The sequence below is a fragment of the Bufo gargarizans genome, chromosome 8 (genome assembly GCF_014858855.1).
Source record: "Bufo gargarizans isolate SCDJY-AF-19 chromosome 8, ASM1485885v1, whole genome shotgun sequence".
Taxonomy (NCBI): Eukaryota; Metazoa; Chordata; class Amphibia; order Anura; family Bufonidae; genus Bufo; species Bufo gargarizans.
The window spans coordinates 201,048,746-201,071,565 of NC_058087.1; the positions used below are offsets into that span (position 1 = coordinate 201,048,746).

Consider the following 22,820-nt stretch of genomic DNA (forward strand, 5'->3'; position numbering starts at 1 on the left):
GATAAAAATATTGCCCAAGTTATCTACTGCCACCAAGTATTCCTCTCACCGTAGAGATACACAGTTACTGCAGACCCACCACGCCAAGATAGCACTGGAACCACCTGGTCCACTTTATGGCACTCTGAATTTCAGACACCGGTGTCCAAAACACCCCAGCACAGGTGGACTCAATGTACTAATGGGTTACTTCTGGAGGAGATTAGTTACACTGGATGTTATTTAGGGGATCAGAGTACAGGGGGGGGGCTGAATACTAACGCACCCAACGCTGTCCAGATATTTATTAGACATTGTGAAAACCTCGTCTCATCTTCTAACCTCAGACAGACTTGCACTTTGTGTTGATCGATCCCATAAAATACATTTAGGACTGTGGGCGTAACATGGAAAAGTTCAAGGGGTGTGAAGACTTTTTCAAGGCACTAACTGGGGATCTGTGCGATACACCTGCACTCAGTGATGCAGATGGTCTCAGAGATTTGTTGATGCCTACCCTGCGCAGGTCAGATAAGTGTGTGGGGTGAGATCGGCCACTTTACGCTGACCGTTTTCTATCTGGTTTAGACTTATTTCTTCTTCCTCTAAGGTGTCCCGTAGCTGTGATGTCCTCAGTTCCCCAATTCCCTGGGGACTGCCCATATGACCACTGTGGTCTGGGTGGATACTGTCTACAGTCCTCACGTTGTTCCTTATACAACTCTCTCATCCCTGTTGGATTTTCCCCATGTGAACTGCTCATCATTGATGAGGATAATCACACAGGCGGCATTGGGGCCACGCCCGGGGAGGTGGTGGGCGACCCGCTGGCATGGATTTATTAAGGTTTATGATTCACAGTGAATCCTCGTGGTATAGATAGGGTCAGTGAGGTGCACATGAGCTGATTTACCAGTCCTCTCCCTACAATCTCAGTGTTTTCCTACGGTCTGATTTTCTTGCTGATGTCCGTCATCCTCCATACGCTCTGCGGTGCTCCACTCTAAACCTGGCGATACTGTTATTCTGTTTAAGGCTCCATTCACATGTCCGCAATGTGTTTTGCGGATACACGGAGCCACGGATCCGCAAAACACGGAAAGCGGCAATGTGCGTTCCGCATTTTGCGGACCGCACATCGCCGGCACTAATAGAATATGCCTGTTCTTGTCCGCAATTGCGGACAAGAATAGGACATGTTCTATTTTTTTTGCGGAAACGGAAGCACGGATGCGGAAGTGCGGACCCGCAAATGTGGATGCGGACAGCACATTCCGGCCCCATTGAAAATGAATGGGTCTGCACCCATTCCGCAAAATTGCGGAACGGATGCGGATCCATTTTGCGGACGTGTGAATGGACCCTTACTTTCAAAAAAGGCATAAAAACAGTTTCAGGGGGAAAAAAACTAAAACAAAAAAACTCTTCTTGATGGATGTTCCTCATATCCGAATTCACTCTGGAGCTCTATATATATATATATATTAAAAGATTCCCAGAGACCTGAAAGCACAGAGAAGTGAAGAGGCAGCGGAACCAGGGATGGCCAGCCAGTCTCCGATGGTGTAACTTACCTGGAATGAAGCTGGGATCTGAGGGGGGCCATTACCCTGTGTGAACACAGAGATCTAGAAATGATAAAAAAACTGCAAAAGAAATGTCAGTCCAATCACCAGGAAAACGCCAGGGAGCAGAGATTATGGCGCCTTACATAGTGTGCGGTACCAACTAAAGCTCCTGCCTGGCTCATCAGCGGTCAGGAGATCGTGGACACCTTCCTCTATGTCTGCCAAACATTTCAGGCTGGATGCTCCAGGGTTTGGGGCAGTCCTGGAAGATTGATCCTCTCTGCACGGTCAGAGGAAGATAAGTCAAATATTCTCTTACCTCATCTGTAATTCTGCTTTCCTTGAGTCCGATGGCAGCGCAGATACAGTATACCTCTCTCCCCCCCCCCTCACAGCCCAGACAGTGGTCCCTATAGTGATCCTTCACAGACTGTCATTAGGACAACAACTCCATGAACAGTCCATGGTTATTGCTGCCTTTGCCGTAAGGGAAGAGCGACAGGTTTTTAGAAAATAACAGAAAATGTTTTTTATTCTTTATACCAGACACGTCAGCTGTAAAGATGCCGTCTATACAAATCTATGTACACGGGTTCCTATAAGGCACAAACAAGCCACATCATCTTGTGCTGGAGGCCAACCAGGGTCCTCACAATGAGAAACATGCTGGAGATCAGACCATCAAGTCCTCACAAGGAGAAACATCCTGGAGGCCAGACCATAAAGTCCTCACAATGAAAAACATCCTGGAGGCCAGACCATAAAGTCCTCACAATGAAAAACATCCTGGAGGCCAGACCATAAAGTCCACACAATGAGAAACATCCTGGAGGCCAGACCATCAAGTCCTCACAAGGAGAAACGTGCTGGAGATCAGACCACAGAGTCCTCACTCCTATCAGGTGTACAGCATGGAGAAGTGAATAATTCAACATCTAATCGACCACGATTATGCGTCATCGGCCTCCACTTCTCCGGTACCATCGCTCATTGACTCCACCTCAGAGTCCATGTCACTGTCACGCTCTGCAGCTGTGCGCTTCAGTCCTCGCTGCTTAGACAAGCAAACGGCAAATCGCATGTTGAACCGATTCCAATCACAACTGAAAAACAGAAATATCAGCATTAAGGAAGGGAAACTCAAATAATCTTGAACATTCATAGGCTGGGGGAAGGGATGTCGTGTGAGAGAAGAAGAATCAGGATGGATGACTCAGATCTAACAGTAGAGAAGGATCCGGACAGAGAAGTGGGATCTAACAGAGAAGAGAAGGATCAGGACAGAGAAGTGGGATCTAACAGAAGAAAAGGATCCAGGCAGAGGATCAGGCTCTAAATGATAAGCGAGGAATCCAGGCAGAGGACTCTGAAAGATCAGAAGGGCGAGGAAGCTTCTTATACTTACAGCTTTGAGAGGTCTGAGAAGTGACTCTGAATACTCTTCTGCAGGGAGTGAATGGCCGGCATTAAGGACAATGATCTGTGGACATGGAGGAAAGAGGATCAATATCCAGATATTCCCGACTGACCTATAGCCCAGTACTATGGGATCAGAGTGATGTCCACATATATGGACACAGCCGCTCACCGAGTCTTCAGCTTCTGGCCGTGCTGCATCAACAGTTCATGGGCCCAGATCAGATAGAACTGCAGGTGGCGCGAAGTCTCAATTCGAGGGGCCAGGAAGAGTAGCAGGCGCTCCACGTACAGCTCCGGGAGGGAGGAGCAGAGAACCTTGACTGCAGAAGACAGACCACATATCACAGCGAGCAGCCACCAGGACACGTAACTAAAGCCACCATGAGTAGGGTACTCACCGTCCGTGTGGGGCACGCTCTCCAGCACCTCCTGAAGAAGCTGCTCCTCATTTAATCTCATGGCCATCACAAGAGCCCGGGTCCACTCGCCCTTCCGTAGCGTCCGATGTACACTGCCAGCTGTCACCTCTTCATCCAGCTGGAAGGGGTCAAACACTGAACTGGAGTCGAGGGAGTAGATGAGGAGGCCCTCTGTGGAGGTGGCGGCCCAACTGCGCCCTGACAACCAGGAAAGACAAGATGTAATAGGTGACCACCACAGGAGCAGGGCCGCAACCTATACTCACCGCCTACACTGTCCCCAGTCACACTGTATCCTCCCCCCCTACACTGTCCCCAGTCACACTGTATTCTCCCCCCCTACACTGTCCCCAGTCACACTGTATCCTCCCCCCCTACACTGTCCCCAGTCACACTGTATCCTCCCCCCCTACACTGTCCCCAGTCACACTGTATCCTCCCCCCCTACACTGTCCCCAGTCACACTGTATCCTCCCCTCCTACACTGTCCCCAGTCACACTGTATCCTCCCCTCCTACACTGTCCCCAGTCACACTGTATCCTCCCCTCCTACACTGTCCCCAGTCACACTGTATCCTCCCCTCCTACACTGTCCCCAGTCACACTGTATCCTCCCCTCCTACACTGTCCCCAGTCACACTGTATCCTCCCCTCCTACACTGTCCCCAGTCACACTGTATCCTCCCCTCCTACACTGTCCCCAGTCACACTGTATCCTCCCCTCCTACACTGTCCCCAGTCACACTGTATCCTCCCCTCCTACACTGTCCCCAGTCACACTGTATCCTCCCCTCCTACACTGTCCCCAGTCACACTGTATCCTCCCCTCCTACACTGTCCCCAGTCACACTGTATCCTCCCCTCCTACACTGTCCCCAGTCACACTGTATCCTCCCCTCCTACACTGTCCCCAGTCACACTGTATCCTCCCCTCCTACACTGTCCCCAGTCACACTGTATCCTCCCCTCCTACACTGTCCCCAGTCACACTGTATCCCCCCCCCTACACTGTCCCCAGTCACACTGTATCCCCCCCCCCTACAACTGTCCCCAGTCACACTGTATCCCCCCCCCCTACACTGTCCCCAGTCACACTGTATCCCCCCCCCCCTACACTGTCCCCAGTCACACTGTATCCTCCCCTCCTACACTGTCCCCAGTCACACTGTATACTCCCCACCTACACTGTCCCCAGTCACACTGTATACTAACCGCTCAGAGTCCCTCCATTGGCAGTCAGGCCACTTGTCACTCACCGGTTGGAGAAAAGCGTAGCGATGTCACACGGATTTCGGGCTTGAAGTGCCGGGAGCTCATGTCACCTGAAAAACATCACCAGTGAACCTCCCAGTAAAAGAGACGACCGAACAGATAACAAGCGGAATCCTTCTAGAAAGACGACTCTACCTTTACGGACTCCAGGAAGACTCAACGTAACGTCCTCCCCAGCGCCCTCATCAACCAAGGCGAGACTCCCGAACTGTGTCATCTTACGCCGATCCAGAAACTCCTAATGGAGAGGCCGAGAAAGGGCGTGAGAGAGCGATCGGGGGGGGGGCGGGGGAGAGACAGAGGGCACGAGGGGGGGGCGACCGAGACAGAGAGCGCGAGGGGGGGCGACCGAGACAGAGAGCGCGAGGGGGGGCGACCGAGACAGAGAGCGCGAGGGGGGGCGACAGAGACAGAGAGCGCGAGGGGGGGGCGACAGAGACAGAGCGCGAGGGGGGGGGCGACAGAGACAGAGAGCGCGAGGGGGGGGCGACAGAGACAGAGCGCGAGGGGGGGCGACAGAGACAGAGAGCGCGAGGGGGGGCGACAGAGAGCGCGAGCGACAGAGACAGAGAGCGCGAGGGGGGGCGACCGAGACAGAGAGCGCGAGGGGGGGCGACAGAGACAGAGAGCGCGAGGGGGGGCGACCGAGACAGAGAGCGCGAGGGGGGGCGACCGAGACAGAGAGCGCGAGGGGGGCGACCGAGACAGGAGAGCGCGAGGGTGGCGACCGAGACAGAGAGCGCGAGGGGGGGCGACAGAGACAGAGAGCGCGAGGGGGGGCGACAGAGACAGAGAGCGCGAGGGGGGGCGACAGAGACAGAGAGCGCGAGGGGGGGCGACAGAGACAGAGAGCGCGAGGGGGGGCGACAGAGAGAGCGCGAGGGGGGCGACAGAGAGAGCGCGAGGGGGGCGACAGAGAGAGCGCGAGGGGGGCGACAGAGAGAGCGCGAGGGGGCGACAGAGAGAGCGCGAGGGGGGCGACAGAGAGAGCGCGAGGGGGCGACAGAGAGGCGCGAGGGGGGCGACAGAGAGAGCGCGAGGGGGCGACAGAGAGAGCGCGAGGGGGGCGACAGAGAGAGCGCGAGGGGGGCGACAGAGAGAGCGCGAGGGGGGCGACAGAGAGAGCGCGAGGGGGGCGACAGAGAGAGCGCGAGGGGGGCGACAGAGAGAGCGCGAGGGGGGCGACAGAGAGAGCGCGAGGGGGGCGACAGAGAGAGCGCGAGGGGGGGCGACAGAGAGAGCGCGAGGGGGGCGACAGAGAGAGCGCGAGGGGGCGACAGAGAGAGCGCGAGGGGGGCGACAGAGAGAGCGCGAGGGGGGCGACAGAGAGAGCGCGAGGGGGGCGACAGAGAGAGCGCGAGGGGGGCGACAGAGAGAGCGCGAGGGGGGCGACAGAGAGAGCGCGAGGGGGGCGACAGAGAGAGCGCGAGGGGGGCGACAGAGAGAGCGCGAGGGGGGCGACAGAGAGAGCGCGAGGGGGGCGACAGAGAGAGCGCGAGGGGGGCGACAGAGAGAGCGCGAGGGGGGCGACAGAGAGAGCGCGAGGGGGGCGACAGAGAGCGCGAGGGGGGCGACAGAGAGAGCGCGAGGGGGGCGACAGAGAGAGCGCGAGGGGGGCGACAGAGAGAGCGCGAGGGGGTGCGACAGAGAGAGCGCGAGGGGGGCGACAGAGAGAGCGCGAGGGGGGCGACAGAGAGAGCGCGAGGGGGGCGACAGAGAGAGCGCGAGGGGGGCGACAGAGAGAGCGCGAGGGGGGCGACAGAGAGAGCGCGAGGGGGGCGACAGAGAGAGCGCGAGGGGGGCGACAGAGAGAGCGCGAGGGGGGCGACAGAGAGAGCGCGAGGGGGGCGACAGAGAGAGCGCGAGGGGGGCGAGAGCGAATGAAGCTGATGAAGCTAGAGAGAGGCCAAAGCAGCAAAAGAGAACGTGAGAGAGGCCGAGGCAATGGGAGAGGGTGAGAGAGACGGCAAGAGAAAGAGAGAGACGGTGAGAGAGAGAGACGGCAAATAAGAGATGGGGAAAGAGTGAGAAGAGAAAGGCAAGGGGAAAAGACGGTAACGGAGAGGGCGGGATGTTGAAGAAGAGACAGCAGAGGAGGGTGGAGAGTGCGACATGTGGAGGGGCAGCAGTGAGAGGCGCTGGCCCCGCACATTAACCCTTCGCCTCCCGTCGCCCTCACCTCCATGGCGTCCAGAGAATGATTACAGGAGATCTCAAACTTCTTGGCCAGCAGCTGCTCTCGGACGTGGTAAATACACACAAAGCGTGCGGCGCCGGCGGCGAGGAGGGCGTTCCCGTCCGCTGAGTAACACAGAGCGGTGAAGGCCCTGAGGAAGAGACAGAGGTCAGGAGGCGGCGGGGCGTGCCGCCATGGCCCGGGGGCGGGGCTTTACTCACTTCCCCTTGGAGGAGTGCTTGGCGGTGACTTTATCCGTCTCCTTACGTCCTAGCTGCAGGTCGTGTCTCCCCTCGATGGATCCCGTCTGAATCCCCTTCTCCGGGTCCCACATGGTGATCTGCCCATCCAGAGAGGCCACCGCCAGTTCACCGCCATCCGGGCGGAAAGTCACCACCAGACCTGAGGTAGAGACAGGAGGATGGGAGTGTTACTCCATGTCAGGTCTGATCTGAGCGTCCTCCTGTCACATAGAGCTAGCTCCGCCTCCACCATGTTTGACGCGGTGGGAGGAGACTGCCATTGAATCTAGTGCGGTGGCTCCGCCTCCTGTGCCCTCACTGATGAGCCTGGAGACGTGCACACCCCCATCAGCCACTTACCCTCTGCCGTCAGGCTCAGGGTCTCTGTGGTCCTCCAGCTGTCCGTCATGTGCCACAGTCTGACTGTCCGGTCCCAAGAGGCAGTGGCCAGAACAGCCTTCCAGGGGTTAAACGCCACGCTGCTGATTGGGGCCTCGTGTCCGGCCAACACCTAAGGGTGACAGACGGATCCTGATCACCTGGGCCAGAGCTCAGATTTGTGATGGGGGAGGGGGTGGATGTTGGGAGGTGTAGTACATTCCTCCATGTAGTATCACTCACATCCAGGAGCCTCCCGGTCTGCATGCTCCACACATAGACCTCGTAGGAGTCCTGCGCTCCGGCGCACACGATGTCGCCGCTGCCGTCCACCGCCAGGCAGGAGAACTGGGCGGGCCGGGGGGAGGTGAACGTCCTGAAGTTACGGTACCTGGAATGAGAGCAGGGAGCCCCATGATGTGACCGCCGCTGGCAGCGGGGGCCACGTGCGTCTCTCCACCCACCTCATCAGGCTGTAGGCTCTGGCGGTGCCATCCAGGGAGGCGCTGAGCACCACCTGTCCGTTACCAGTGACTGTGACCGCCGTGACGCTGCTCGTGTGGTCGGTGAACGTCACAAAGCAGAAGCCGCTGCTCGTGTCCCAAACCTTCACCTGCGGAGGGGAGGCGCATGGTCAGCGCAATTAACATTCACAATAACACGCCCGCCAGGCTCCGCCCCCTACCTTGCCGTCATCTCCGCCGGTGACGACGTGCTGGCCATCAGGGGAGTAACACAGCGCCACCATGTTGTTGAAGTGTCCCTGCTGCTTCAGGATATAGGACTCGCTCTGCCATTCCCACACCAGCAACTGACCCAGACCTGCCGGAGAACACAACCGTTACCCACCGGGGGGCGCACACCGCGCAGGGGAGGGGCCGAGCTGTACTTACCGCTGCTACCAAACGCGATCCAATCCCCTGTGCGGTTTATAGTGATGGAGGAGATGCTCTGATCTGAAATACTAGAGAGGAAGCAGCGTCACCACTGGGGCCCGAGAACATACACAACGTGCCCCAAATAAGCGGGGGGAGGGTACAGAAGGTTATAGGGGGGGGGGGGGCAGTCACCTAAGGGAGTGGATCAGGCTCAGCTCTGGCAGCTCGTGGATATGGAAGGCTCCCGAGGAGAAGCCGCTCACCAGGATGTTCAGCTTCTTGTGGAAGGCGGCGGCAGTCAGCGCAGTGAAGTCTCCTTCCTTATTGAAGAAATGTCTGGAGAGAGAGCAGAGGTCGGAGGGGCCCGGAGTGCAGGACACCGGGCCCCCCAGTACAGGGGGGCGCTGACACCCAGAGAGACTTACTTGGCAGTCCTCTTGTAGCGAACCCTAATGCTCTTCTCCTCTGCGCTGGGATTGGCTGAGCCACGGATTTCCTCACCTGGCTCCTCCTCTTCCTGCTGGGGCCTCTTCTTGGGCTCTCGGGGCCGGAGCTGGGCGAGCTCGGTGTCACACTCCCACACGCACAGCGCGGCGTCAGCACTGATACTGTAGAGCTGCAGGAGAGAGCGGTGAGCGGGGGATGTGGATGGTGGGCTGCTGCCCCCTACTGCCTCCCTCACCACTCACATCCAGACTGTCCTCCTGGAAGAAGCAGGACACAATGACGTCCTTGTGGCCCCCAAGACAGTAGTAGATGAGGTTCTGCCAGCGCTCCGCTCCGAACACCCAGGTGGTCATGTCCTTACTGCCGACAGCAAAACACCTGGAGAAGAAGCAGATCATCAGAGGTAGGACGCAGCGGATGGGGCCCCCCACGCCGCCATGACACCTACCTGGAGTCATCCGTCCAGTCGATGCAGGTCGTCTCATCATACGGACCATAGAAGGACTTATCCAACACAAAGGCGTTAAAGTCGCGTCTCCTCCCCGGAGCGTGGTACAGGAGCGCCACCGAGCCCTTACACACCACGAACCGCCTGCAGGAGAGAAGACGGGTCAGACATCGGGCAGGTCGGGCCCCGGGACCCCTGTAACACAGGACACTCACCGGCCATCTGGGGAGAAGCTGACAGCGTGCACCGGCTGCTGGAAGTTGAAGTGATTGAGGACCGACTTTGTGACCAGGCTGATAAGAAGCGCGGACCCCTCTGTGAAGAGAGCAGATGTCACACGGGGGCCCCGCCGACCCACCAGAGTGCCCCGCCCCCCACGACAGAGCCCCCCTCTCACCTTCATCAACCAGGATCCCTAGGGAGCCGTCTGGAGACAAGGCCACACACGTGATGTTACACCGTGTCGCTACTGGCAGGGTCTCCGCACGATTACTGAGGACAAAGATACGCAGTCACCATCAACTCGTTATGTCTGCCCAGTGTGCATCCCCAGACATTATACATCCACGCAGATCAGACATGACAAGGCGATCCCCAGACATTATACATCCACGCAGATCAGACATGACAAGGCGATCCCCAGACATCATACATCCACGCAGATCAGACATGACAAGGCGATCCCCAGACATCATACATCCACGCAGATCAGACATGACAAGGCGATCCCCAGACATTATACATCCACGCAGATCAGACATGACAAGGCGATCCCCAGACATTATACATCCACGCAGATCAGACATGACAAGGCGATCCCCAGACATTATACATCCACGCAGATCAGACATGACAAGGCGATCCCCAGACATTATACATCCACGCAGATCAGACATGACAAGGCGATCCCCAGACATTATACATCCACGCAGATCAGACATGACAAGGCGATCCCCAGACATTATACATCCACGCAGATCAGACATGACAAGGCGATCCCCAGACATTATACATCCACGCAGATCAGACATGACAAGGCGATCCCCAGACATTATACATCCACGCAGATCAGACATGACAAGGCGATCCCCAGACATTATACATCCACGCAGATCAGACATGACAAGGCGATCCCCAGACATTATACATCCACGCAGATCAGACACGACAAGGCGATCCCCAGACATTATACATCCACGCAGATCAGACACGACAAGGCGATCCCCAGACATTATACATCCACGCAGATCAGACACGACAAGGCGATCCCCAGACATTATACATCCACGCAGATCAGACACGACAAGGCGATCCCCAGACATTATACATCCACGCAGATCAGACACGACAAGGCGATCCCCAGACATTATACATCCACGCAGATCAGACACGACAAGGCGATCCCCAGACATTATACATCCACGCAGATCAGACACGACAAGGCGATCCCCAGACATTATACATCCACGCAGATCAGACACGACAAGGCGATCCCCAGACATTATACATCCACACAGATCAGACATGACAAGGCGATCCCCAGACATTATACATCCACACAAATCAGGCATGAGGTGACGATCCCCAGACATTATACATCCACACAGATCAGGCATGAGGTGACGATCCCCAGACATTATACATCCACACAGATCAGGCATGAGGTGACGATCCCCAGACATTATACATCCACACAGATCAGGCATGAAGTGACGATCCCCAGACATTATACATCCACACAGATCAGACATGACAAGGCGATCCCCAGACATTATACATCCACACAGATCAGGCATGAGGTGACGATCCCCAGACATTATACATCCACACAGATCAGGCATGAGGTGACGATCCCCAGAGATTATACATCCACACAGATCAGGCATGAGGTGACGATCCCCAGACATTATACATCCACACAGATCAGGCATGAGGTGACGATCCCCAGACATTATACATCCACACAGATCAGGCATGAGGTGACGATCCCCAGAGATTATACATCCCCACAGATCAGGCATGAGGTGACGATCCCCAGAGATTATACATCCACACAGATCAGGCATGAGGTGACGATCCCCAGAGATTATACATCCCCACAGATCAGGCATGAGGTGACGATCCCCAGAGATTATACATCCCCACAGATCAGGCATGAGGTGACGATCCCCAGAGATTATACATCCCCACAGATCAGGCATGAGGTGACGATCCCCAGACATTATACATCCCCACAGATCAGGCATGAGGTGACGATCCCCAGACATTATACATCCCCACAGATCAGGCATGAGGTGACGATCCCCAGACATTATACATCCCCACAGATCAGGCATGAGGTGACGATCCCCAGAGATTATACATCCACACAGATCAGGCATGAGGTGACGATCCCCAGAGATTATACATCCACACAGATCAGGCATGAGGTGAAGATCCCCAGAGATTATACATCCACACAGATCAGGCATGAGGTGACGATCCCCAGAGATTATACATCCACACAGATCAGGCATGAGGTGACGATCCCCAGAGATTATACATCCACACAGATCAGGCATGAGGTGACGATCCCCAGAGATTATACATCCCCACAGATCAGGCATGAGGTGACGATCCCCAGACATTATACATCCCCACAGATCAGGCATGAGGTGACGATCCCCAGACATTATACATCCCCACAGATCAGGCATGAGGTGACGATCCCCAGACATTATACATCCCGACAGATCAGGCATGAGGTGATGATCCCCAGACATTATACATCCGCACAGATCAGGCATGAGGTGATGATCCCCAGACATTATACATCCACACAGATCAGACATGACAAGGCGATCCCCAGACATTATACATCCACACAGATCAGACATGACAAGGCGATCCCCAGACATTATACATCCACACAGATCAGACATGAGGCGATCCCCAGACATTATACATCCACACAGATCAGGCATTAGGTGATGATCCCCAGACATTATACATCCACACAGATCAGGCATGACAAGGCGATCCCCAGACATTATAAATCCACACAGATCAGACATGAGGCGATCCCCAGACATTATACATCCACACAGATCAGGCATTAGGTGATGATCCCCAGACATTATACATCCACACAGATCAGGCATTAGGTGATGATCCCCAGACATTATACATCCACACAGATCAGACATGACGTGATCCCCAGACATTATACATCCGCACAGATCAGGCATGATGTGATCCCCAGACATTACTCATTCATCTCCAGGGATGGTCCCGCCCCCACAGAGCGCTCACTTCTTCAGGTGGAAGACGCTGAGCCGATTTCCCACAGGACTGATCAGCGAGTTCCCGTCTGGGGTGAAGGTCAGGTTCCCACGGCGATAGAAGGTGCCCAGGAGGTTACTGAACTGAGGGAAGAAGTCACAGAGGTCATCGGATCAGAGGAGGGGCTTATAAGCCAGCCAATCAGCATCACAATATACCCCCCCCCCCCCCCAAGGGTCGCCCATAATGCGGTGCTTATATATATATATATATGGGGGGAGTGCGGTGCTTATATATATATATATGGGGGGAGTGCGGTGCTTATATATATATATATATATGGGGGGAGTGCGGTGCTTATATATATATATATATATATATATATATATATATATATATATATATATGGGGGAGTGCGGTGCATATATATATATATATATATGGGGGAGTGCGGTGCTTATATATATATGGGGGGAGTGCGGTGCTTATATATATATATATATATATATATGGGGGGGAGTGCGGTGCTTATATATATATATATGGGGGGAGTGCGGTGCTTATATATATATATATGGGGGGAGTGCGGTGCTTATATATATATATGGGGAGTGCGGTGCTTATATATATATATATATGGGGGGAGTGCGGTGCTTGAGCCGAAACGTTGCTGCTACCCACATGGGTGAATAAAAGATCATTGATTTTTACTTGGAGTGCTGTCCGTTTCTTCATCTGCATCAGACGGGGTAAGCCGCTACACCCCTGGACCTAGCACCCACTTTGCTTTTTCCAGTGCCGCCATCAATTTTCTTCTCTATATATATATATATATATGGGGGGAGTGCGGTGCATATATATATATATATATATATATATATATGGGGGGAGTGCGGTGCATATATATATATATATATGGGGGAGTGCGGTGCTTATATATATATGGGGGGAGTGCGGTGCTTATATATATATATATATATATATATATGGGGGGGAGTGCGGTGCTTTTATATATTATATATATATATATGGGGGGAGTGCGGTGCTTATATATATATGGGGGAGTGCGGTGCTTATATATATATGGGGGGAAGTGCGGAGCTTATATATATATGGGGGGAGTGCGGAGCTTATATATATATATGGGGGGAGTGCGGAGCTTATATATATATATATGGGGGGAGTGCGGTGCTTATATATATATGGGGTGAGTGCGGTGCTTATATAATATATGGGGGGGGAGTTGCGGTGCTTATATATATATGGGGGGAGTGCGGTGCTTATATGATTATATAATATGGGGGGGAGTGCGGTGCTTATAATATGGGGGGAGTGCGGTGCTTATATATATATAGGGGGGAGTGCGGTGGCTTATATATATATATGGGGGGAGTGCGGTTGCATATATATATATATATATATATAGGGGAGTGCGGTGCTTATATATATATGGGGGGAGTGCGGTGCTTATATATATATATATATATATGGGGGGGAGTGCGGTGCTTATATATATATATATATGGGGGGAGTGCGGTGCTTATATATATATATGGGGGGAGTGCGGTGCTTATATATATGATGGGGGAGTGCGGTGCTTATATATATATAGGGGGGAGTGCGGTGCTTATATATATAAGGGGGGAGTGCGGTGCTTATATATATATATGGGGGGAGTGCGGTGCTTATATATATATATATGGGGGGAGTGCGGTGCTTATATATATATATATGGGGGGAGTGCGGTGCTTATATATATATATGGGGGGAGTGCGGTGCTTATATATATATATGGGGGGAGTGCGGTGCTTATATATATATATGGGGGAGTGCGGTGCGTATATATATATGGGGGAGTGCGGTTGCTTATATATATATGGGGGAGTGCGGTGCTTATATATATATGGGGGGAGTGCGGTTGCTTATATATAATATGGGGGAGTGCGGTGCTATATATATATGGAGTATATATATATATATATGGGGGAGTGCGGTGCTTATATATATATATATATATGGGGGGAGTGCGGTGCTTATATATATATATATATGGGGGGAGTGCGGTGCTTATATATATATGGGGGAGTGCGGTGCTTATATATATATATATATATATATATATATGGGGGGAGTGCGTGCTTATATATATATATGGGGGAGTGTGCGGTGCTTATATATATATATATATGGGGGAGTGCGGTGCTTATATATATATATATATATATATATATATATATATATATGGGGGGAGTGCGGTGCTTATATATATATATATATATATATATATGGGGGGAGTGCGGTGCTTATAGATATATATGGGGGGAGTGCGGTGCTTATATATATATGGGGGGTGCGGTGCTTATATATATATATATATATATATATATGGGGGGGTGCGGTGCTTATGTATATATATAATATATATATATATATATATATATATGGGGGGGTGCGGTGCTTATATATATATATATATAATATATATATATATAGGGGGGGGTGCGGTGCTTATATATATATATATATATATATATATGGGGGGGTGCGGTGCTTATATATATATATATATATATATATATATGGGGGGAGTGCGGTGCTTATATATATATATATATATATATGGGGGGAGTGCGGTGCTATATATATATATGGGGGGAGTGCGGTGCTTATATATATATATGGGGGGAGTGCGGTGCTTATATATATAATATTATATAGGGTAGTGCGGTGCTTATATATATGGGGGAGTGCGGTGCTTATATATATATATATGGGGGAGTGCGGTGCTTATATATATTTATATATAGGGGGGAGTGCGGTGCTTATATATTATATAATATATATAGGGGGGAGTGCGGTGCTTATATATATATATATATATGGGGGAGTGCGGTGCTTATATATATATATATGGGGGGAGTGCGGTGCTTATATATATATATGGGGGAGTGCGGAGCTTATATATATATATATATATATGGGGGGGAGTGCGGTGCTTATATAATATATATATATAGGGGGGAGTGCGGTGCTTATATATATATATGGGGGAGTGCGGTGCTTATATATATATAGGGGGGAGTGCGGTGCTTATAATATATGGGGGGAGTGCGGTGCTTATATATATATATATATATATATGGGGGGAGTGCGGTGCTTATATATATATGGGGGGAGTGCGGTGCTTATATATATATATATATGGGGGAGTGCGGTGCTTATATATTATGGGGGGAGTGCGGTGCTTATATATATATATATATGGGGGGAGTGCGGTGCATATATATATATATATGGGGGAGTGCGGTGCTTATTATATATGGGGGGAGGTAGTGCGGTGCTTATATATTATATATATATATGGGGGGAGTGCGGTGCTTATATATATATATGGGGGGAGTGCGGGCTTTATATATATATATATGGGGGAGTGCGGTGCTTATATATATATGGGGGAGTGCGGTGTATATAATATATATATATGGGGGGGAGTGCGGTATATATATATATATATGGGGGAGTGCGGTGCTTATATATATATGGGGGGAGTGCGGTGCTTATATATATATATATATATGGGGGGAGTGCGGTGCTTATATATATTATGGGGGGAGTGCGGTGCTTATATATATATATATTATGGGGGAGTGCGGTGCTTATATATATTATATGGGGGAGTGCGGTGCTTATATATATATGGGGGGAGTGCGGTGCTTATATATATATGGGGGGAGTGCGGAGCTATATATATATATGGGGGGAGTGCGGAGCTTATATATATATATGGGGGGAGTGCGGAGCTTATATATATATATATGGGGGAGTGCGGTGCTTATATATATATATATGGGGGGAGTGCGGTGCTATATATATATATATGGGGGGAGTGCGGTGCTTATATATATATATGGGGGGAGTGCGTGCTTATATATATATGGGGGGAGTGCTGCTTATATATATATATATGGGGGGAGTGCGGTGCTTATATATATATATATGGGGGAGTGCGGTGCTTATATATATATATATGGGGGGAGTGCGGTGCTTATATATATATATGGGGGGAGTGCGGTGCATATATATATATATAGGGGAGTGCGTGCTTATATATATATGGGGGGAGTGCGGTGCTTATATATATATATATTATATATATATGGGGGGGAGTGCGGTGCTTATATATATATATATATATGGGGGGAGTGCGGTGCTTATATATATATATGGGGGGAGTGCGGTGCTTATATATGGGGGGAGTGCGGTGCTTATATATATATATATGGGGGGAGTGCGGTGCTTATATATAAGGGGGGAGTGCGGTGCTTATATATATATGGGGGGAGTGCGGTGCTTATATATATATATGGGGGGGAGTGCGGTTGCTTATATATATATATGGGGGGAGTGCGGTGCTTATATATATGGGGGGAGTGCGGTGCTTATATATATATGGGGGAGTGCGGTGCTTATATATATATATTATATATGGGGGAGTGCGGTGCTTATATATATATATATATGGGGGGAGTGCGGTGCTTATATATATATGGGGAGTGCGGTGCTTATATATATATATGGGGGAGTGCGGTGCTTATATATATATATATATATATATATATAGGGGGAGTGCGGTGCTTATATATATATATGGGGGAGTGCGGTGCTTATATATATATAGTATATGGGGTAGTGCGGTGCTTATATATATATATATATATATATATATATATATGGGGGGAGTGCGGTGCTTATATATATATATATATATATATGGGGGGAGGCGGTGCTTATATATATATATATGGGGGGAGTGCGGTGCTTATATATATATGGGGGGGTGCGGTGCTTATGTATATATATTATATATATATATATATATTATATATGGGGGGGTGCGGTGCTATATATATATATATATATATATGGGGGGGTGCGGTGCTTATATATATATATATATATATATATATATATATATAGGGGGAGTGCGGTGCTTATATATATATATGGGGGGAGTGCGGATCATATATATATATGGGGGGAGTGCGGAGCTATATATATATATGGGGGGAGTGCGGTGCTATATATATATATATATATAGGGTAGTGCGGTGCTTATATATATATATATGGGGGAGTGCGGTGCTTATATATATATATGGGGGAGTGCGGTGCTTATATATATTTATATATATGGGGGGAGTGCGGTGCTTATATATATATATATATATATGGGGGGAGTGCGGTGGCTTATATATATATATATATATATATATATATGGGGGAGTGCGGTGCTTATATATATATATATGGGGGGAGTGCGGTGCTTATATATATATATGGGGGAGTGCGGAGCTTATATATATATATATATATATGGGGGGAGTGCGGTGCTTATATATATATATATATATGGGGGGGTGCGGTGTGCTTATTATATATATATATATGGGGGAGTGCGGTGCTTATATATATATATATATTGGGGGGACGTGCGGAGCTTATATATATATATATATATATATATATATGGGGGGAGTGCGGTGCTTATATATATATATATATATGGGGGGAGTGCGGATCATATATATATATGGGGGGAGTGCGGAGCTTATATATATATATAATATGGGGGAGTGCGGTGCTTATATATATATATATGGGGGTGAGTGACGGTGCTTATATATATATATATATGGGGGGAGTGCGGTGCTTATATATATATATGGGGGGAGTGCGGTGCTTATATATATATATATATATATGGGGGGAGTGCGGTGCTTATATATATATATATGGGGGGAGTGCGGTGCTTATATATATATATATATATATATATATGGGGGGAGTGCGGTGCTTATATATATATATATATATATATATATATTGGGGGGAGGTGCGGTGCTTATATATATATATATGGGGGAGTGCGGTGCTTATATATATATATATGGAGGAGAGTGCGGTGCTTATATATATATGGGGGAGTGCGGTGCTTATATATATATATATATATATATATATATGGGGGGAGTGCGGTGCTTATATAATTATATATGGGGGGAGTGCGGTGCTTATATATATATATGGGGGGAGTGCGGTTGCTCATATATATATATATATATATATATATATATATGGGGGGAGTGCAATGCTTATATATATATATGGGGGGAGTGCGGTGCTTATTATATATATGGGGGGAGTGCGGTGCTTATATATATATATGGGGGGAGTGCGGAGCTTATATATATATGGGGGGAGTGCGGAGCTTATATATATATATAATGGGGGGAGTGCGGAGCTTATATATATATATGGGGGGAGTGCGGAGCTTATATATATATGGGGGGAGTGCGGAGCTTATATATATATATGGGGGGAGTGCGGAGCTATATATATATGGGGGGAGTGCGGAGCTTATATATATATATGGGGGGAGTGCGGTGCTTATATATATATGGGGGAGTGCGGTGCTTATATATATATGGGGGGAGTGCGGTGCTTATATATATATATGGGGGGAGTGCGGTGCTTATATATATATATGGGGGGAGCTGCGGTGCTTATATATTATATATATATGGGGGGAGTGCGGTTTGCTTTATATTATATGGGGGGAGTGCGGTGCTTATATATATATGGGGGAGTGCGGAGCTTATATATATATATATATATATTATGGGGGGTAGGTGCGGAGCTTATATATATATATATATATATAATTATATGGGGGGGAGTGCGGAGCTTATATATATATATGGGGGGAGTGACGGAGCTTATATTATATATATATATATATATATATATATGGGGGAGTGCGGTGCTTATATATATATATATATGGGGGAGTGCGGAGCTTATATATATATATATGGGGGGAGTGCGGAGCTTATATATATATATATGGGGGGAGTGCGGTTGCTTATATATATATATATATATGGGGGAGTGCGGTGCTTAATATATATATATATATGGGGGGAGTGCGGAGCTTATATATATATATGGGGGGAGTGCGGAGCTTATATATATATGGGGGGAGTGCGGTGCTTATATATATATGGGGGGAGTGCGGTGCTTATTTATATATATGGGGGAGTGCGGTGCTTATATATATATATGGGGGGAGTGCGGAGCTTATATATATATATGGGGGGAGTGCGGAGCTTATATATATATGGGGGGAGTGCGGTGCTTATATATATATGGGGGGAGTGCGGTGCTTATATATATATATATGGGGGGAGTGCGGAGCTTATATATATATATGGGGGGAGTGCGGTGCTTATATATATATATATATGGGGGGAGTGCGGTGCTTATATATATATATATATGGGGGGAGTGCGGAGCTTATATATATATATATGGGGGGAGTGCGGAGCTTATATATATATGGGGGGAGTGCGGTGCTTATATATATAGGGGGGGAGTGCGGTGCTTATATATATATATGGGGGGAGTGCGGAGCTTATATATATATGGGGGGGAGTGCGGTGCTTATATATATATGGGGGGAGTGCGGTGCTTATATATATATATATGGGGGGAGTGCGGAGCTTATATATATATATATATGGGGGGAGTGCGGAGCTTATATATATATGGGGGGAGTGCGGAGCTTATATATATATGGGGGGAGTGCGGAGCTTATATATATATATGGGGGGAGTGCGGAGCTTATATATATATATGGGGGGGAGTGCGGTGCTTATATATATATATGGGGGGGAGTGCGGTGCTTATATATATATATGGGGGGAGTGCGGAGCTTATATATATATATGGGGGGAGTGCGGAGCTTATATATATATATATATGGGGGAGTGCGGAGCTTATATATATATATGGGGGGTTCCACATACTTTCTCGCCGCTCTTACCTTGTAGGAATACTTCATCTTCCCGGCTCAGTTCTCACATGTGACTCACGTGTCTCCCGTTACTTCCGCTCATTGACGTCACTTCCGCCCCCTAAGCAGGCTTCGAGAACATGGCTGCCGCTAGAGGGTGGCGGATCACGTGACGGGCCGCTGCAGGCAGGCTGTATATAAGCTCCCCTGACAGAGCGGTGCGGGGGTTATTATTCAGGGTCTGTCAGGAAGCGGAGGGGACGGGGCGTCTTATCTGGCGGAGCTGGCTGTCATCTCCAGGGTGACTCCTATGGTCGGGGTGGATGGTGAACCAGGAGTCACAGTTGTGTTTTGTGCTCCTAACGACCCTCCACGTGCATCCATTTGCCCCCAATACCTGTTTGTGCTTCAGACTCTCCTGTGTTTCCGGTTTAGTTATTTCCTAACTTTATTGATGCTCGAGCCGTGGGCCGCGCCGAGACGGGCCGTGGGCCCCGCTGAGACGGGCCGTGGGCCGCGCCGCACAGAGACGAGCCGTCGGCTGCCCGTGCCTGCTACACATGTGGGCGAAAAAACTAATCACTGTCACACCTTCTACACCTTTTTGTAGCCGCTAAGTTTTCCAATTTGCCCAAACGGCGGCCGAAGCGGAAATGAAACATAAGCACAAGTTTATTAGTCCTTTATTTTCTACAGTTCTATTAGTAATTTGAGAAGTGTAGGGCAATCCCAATGGGAAGCAGTTTCTGACGCTTCCCTCACTGTAAACCGATAAGTACGAGCCGGAGGAGATGCCTGCGCAGTGCATGTGTGTACGGAGCCGGAGCAGAGATACCGGCGCCTGCGCAGTGCATGTGTGTACGGAGCCGGAGCAGAGATGCCTGCGCACTGTAACTGTGCCTACGTTGGGGAAGAAGACGGAGGCCGGCGCTTCCACTTGCAGGAGGCGGTGACATCATTAGTGACGATCCGTCTCCTGCTGAAGGCAGGAAGAGCAGAAGACTAGGAAACTGACTTTGCCCGGAAGCACAGAAAGCCATCAGGAGGGACCACGCGGTGAGCGCGATGACGTCAGCGCAGGGTCTTGTGTCTCATCTAGGCATGCAAAACCTTGAAGTAAATGGGACCTGAACTTTGGGGCACTAAAATGGCTCTAAAAAAAAGTCATAGAAAGGGCTAGAGGGCTGCAAAGTGTGTGTAAAAGCAGGACAATCACCCTGCAAACAAATGTGGATAGGGAAATGACATAAAATACTTAAAGGGACTCTGTCACCACTTTCTAACCCCCACTTTTTTAACTATCGTTTTATTCATGGTGCCCTTCTGATTACAGTTGTCATCTTATATGTTAGATCTGCGGTGCCGTTTAGGTAAAAAATCGATTTATATCACCTGTCAATCAGCTAGATAAGGTGCCCAGGGCGTTCCTCTCCTCTTGAATCTGCCGCCTGCCGCCGCCGCCGTTGGTGCCCAGCTCCTCCCCCGGTCTCGTCAGCGCTGCTTCAAACAACACAGATCCGCCTCCGGCTCTCCCTCAATGCCCCCTCCTTTTTTTCGGAAATCTCGCCCGTGCGTACGCATCCTTTCGGCATCATCGCTCTAAGTTCGCGTTATGCGCATGCGCGAGAAAAGGATGCGTACGCACGGGCGCAGGCCTGTGCGCACACGCGAGATTTCCGAAAAAAAGGAGGGGGCATTGAGGGAGAGCCGGAGGCGGATCTGTGTTGTTTGAAGCAGCGCTGACGAGACCGGGGGAGGAGCTGGGCACCAACGGCGGCGGCGGCAGGCGGCAGATTCAAGAGGAGAGGAACGCCCTGGGCACCTTATCTAGCTGATTGACAGGTGATATAAATCGATTTTTTACCTAAACGGCACCGCAGATCTAACATATAAGATGACAACTGTAATCAGAAGGGCACCATGAATAAAACGATAGTTAAAAAAGTGGGGGTTAGAAAGTGGTGACAGAGTCCCTTTAAAAATAAAAACAATCTTGAACCAGGAGGTGGACGTCCAAGTGGAGTAGGAAGGCAGACGTGGCGGATGAGGTGGACGTGGTCACAAACCTTATTTTTCTTTGTGGAGCCCCCAAAACATTGGGAAATAGCATAGAGAACGCACAAACTGCGCTGCAGTCTAACAATGGCGGGTGCGGCCGGTCTACATGTCTATTCTGCACAAGGTACGCACAAGTCCTGAGGGATCCATGCCTGGCTCATTTTAATGAACGTGAGCTTGTCCACATTATGATCATACCACCCCCCGCTGTACTAAACACACGTTCAGACAATACATTTGAAGCAGGGCAGACCAGCACCTCCAAGGTGTAAAGAGCAAGCTCAGGCCCAGAGCTGCTACGAGATTTCGCCCATTATCCCACACCACCAGGCCGGGCTTGAGGCTGACTGGCACCAACCACTCATCGGTCTGTTCCTTGCCCGTCCACAGCTCCTGCGCGGTGTGGGGTTTTCCCCCAAACAG

At 50.0% G+C, this 22,820-nt stretch overlaps 1 protein-coding gene across 1 annotated transcript; it reads right to left on the minus strand.

Annotated features, from left to right (window-relative positions):
* Positions 1-2,050: 2,050 nt before the first annotated feature.
* Positions 2,051-20,451, minus strand: PWP2 (PWP2 small subunit processome component). Its single transcript, XM_044303463.1, has 21 exons — positions 20,370-20,451; positions 12,518-12,630; positions 9,624-9,718; positions 9,442-9,541; positions 9,227-9,370; positions 9,021-9,156; positions 8,757-8,947; positions 8,524-8,667; positions 8,347-8,417; positions 8,139-8,275; positions 7,918-8,066; positions 7,697-7,844; positions 7,436-7,586; positions 7,055-7,235; positions 6,837-6,984; positions 4,793-4,895; positions 4,642-4,707; positions 3,365-3,583; positions 3,136-3,286; positions 2,953-3,027; positions 2,051-2,650 (listed from the first exon to the last, which is right to left on the minus strand). Exons 1-21 carry the CDS (start codon positions 20,385-20,387, stop codon positions 2,497-2,499), a joined length of 2,694 nt encoding a protein of 897 aa, XP_044159398.1. The 5' UTR covers positions 20,388-20,451; the 3' UTR covers positions 2,051-2,496.
* Between the last annotated feature and the right edge of the window lie 2,369 nt (positions 20,452-22,820).

What these genes read in the sequence shown, in the direction of transcription:
- PWP2 (XM_044303463.1), bottom strand. An exon ending in AGGGATCCTGGTTGATGAAG is followed by an intron (nt 9,542 to 9,623) that starts GTGAGAGGGGGG and finishes CTCTCTTCACAG; the next exon opens with AGGGGTCCGCGCTTCTTATC. An exon ending in CCGGCGGAGATGACGGCAAG is followed by an intron (nt 8,067 to 8,138) that starts GTAGGGGGCGGA and finishes TCCCCTCCGCAG; the next exon opens with GTGAAGGTTTGGGACACGAG.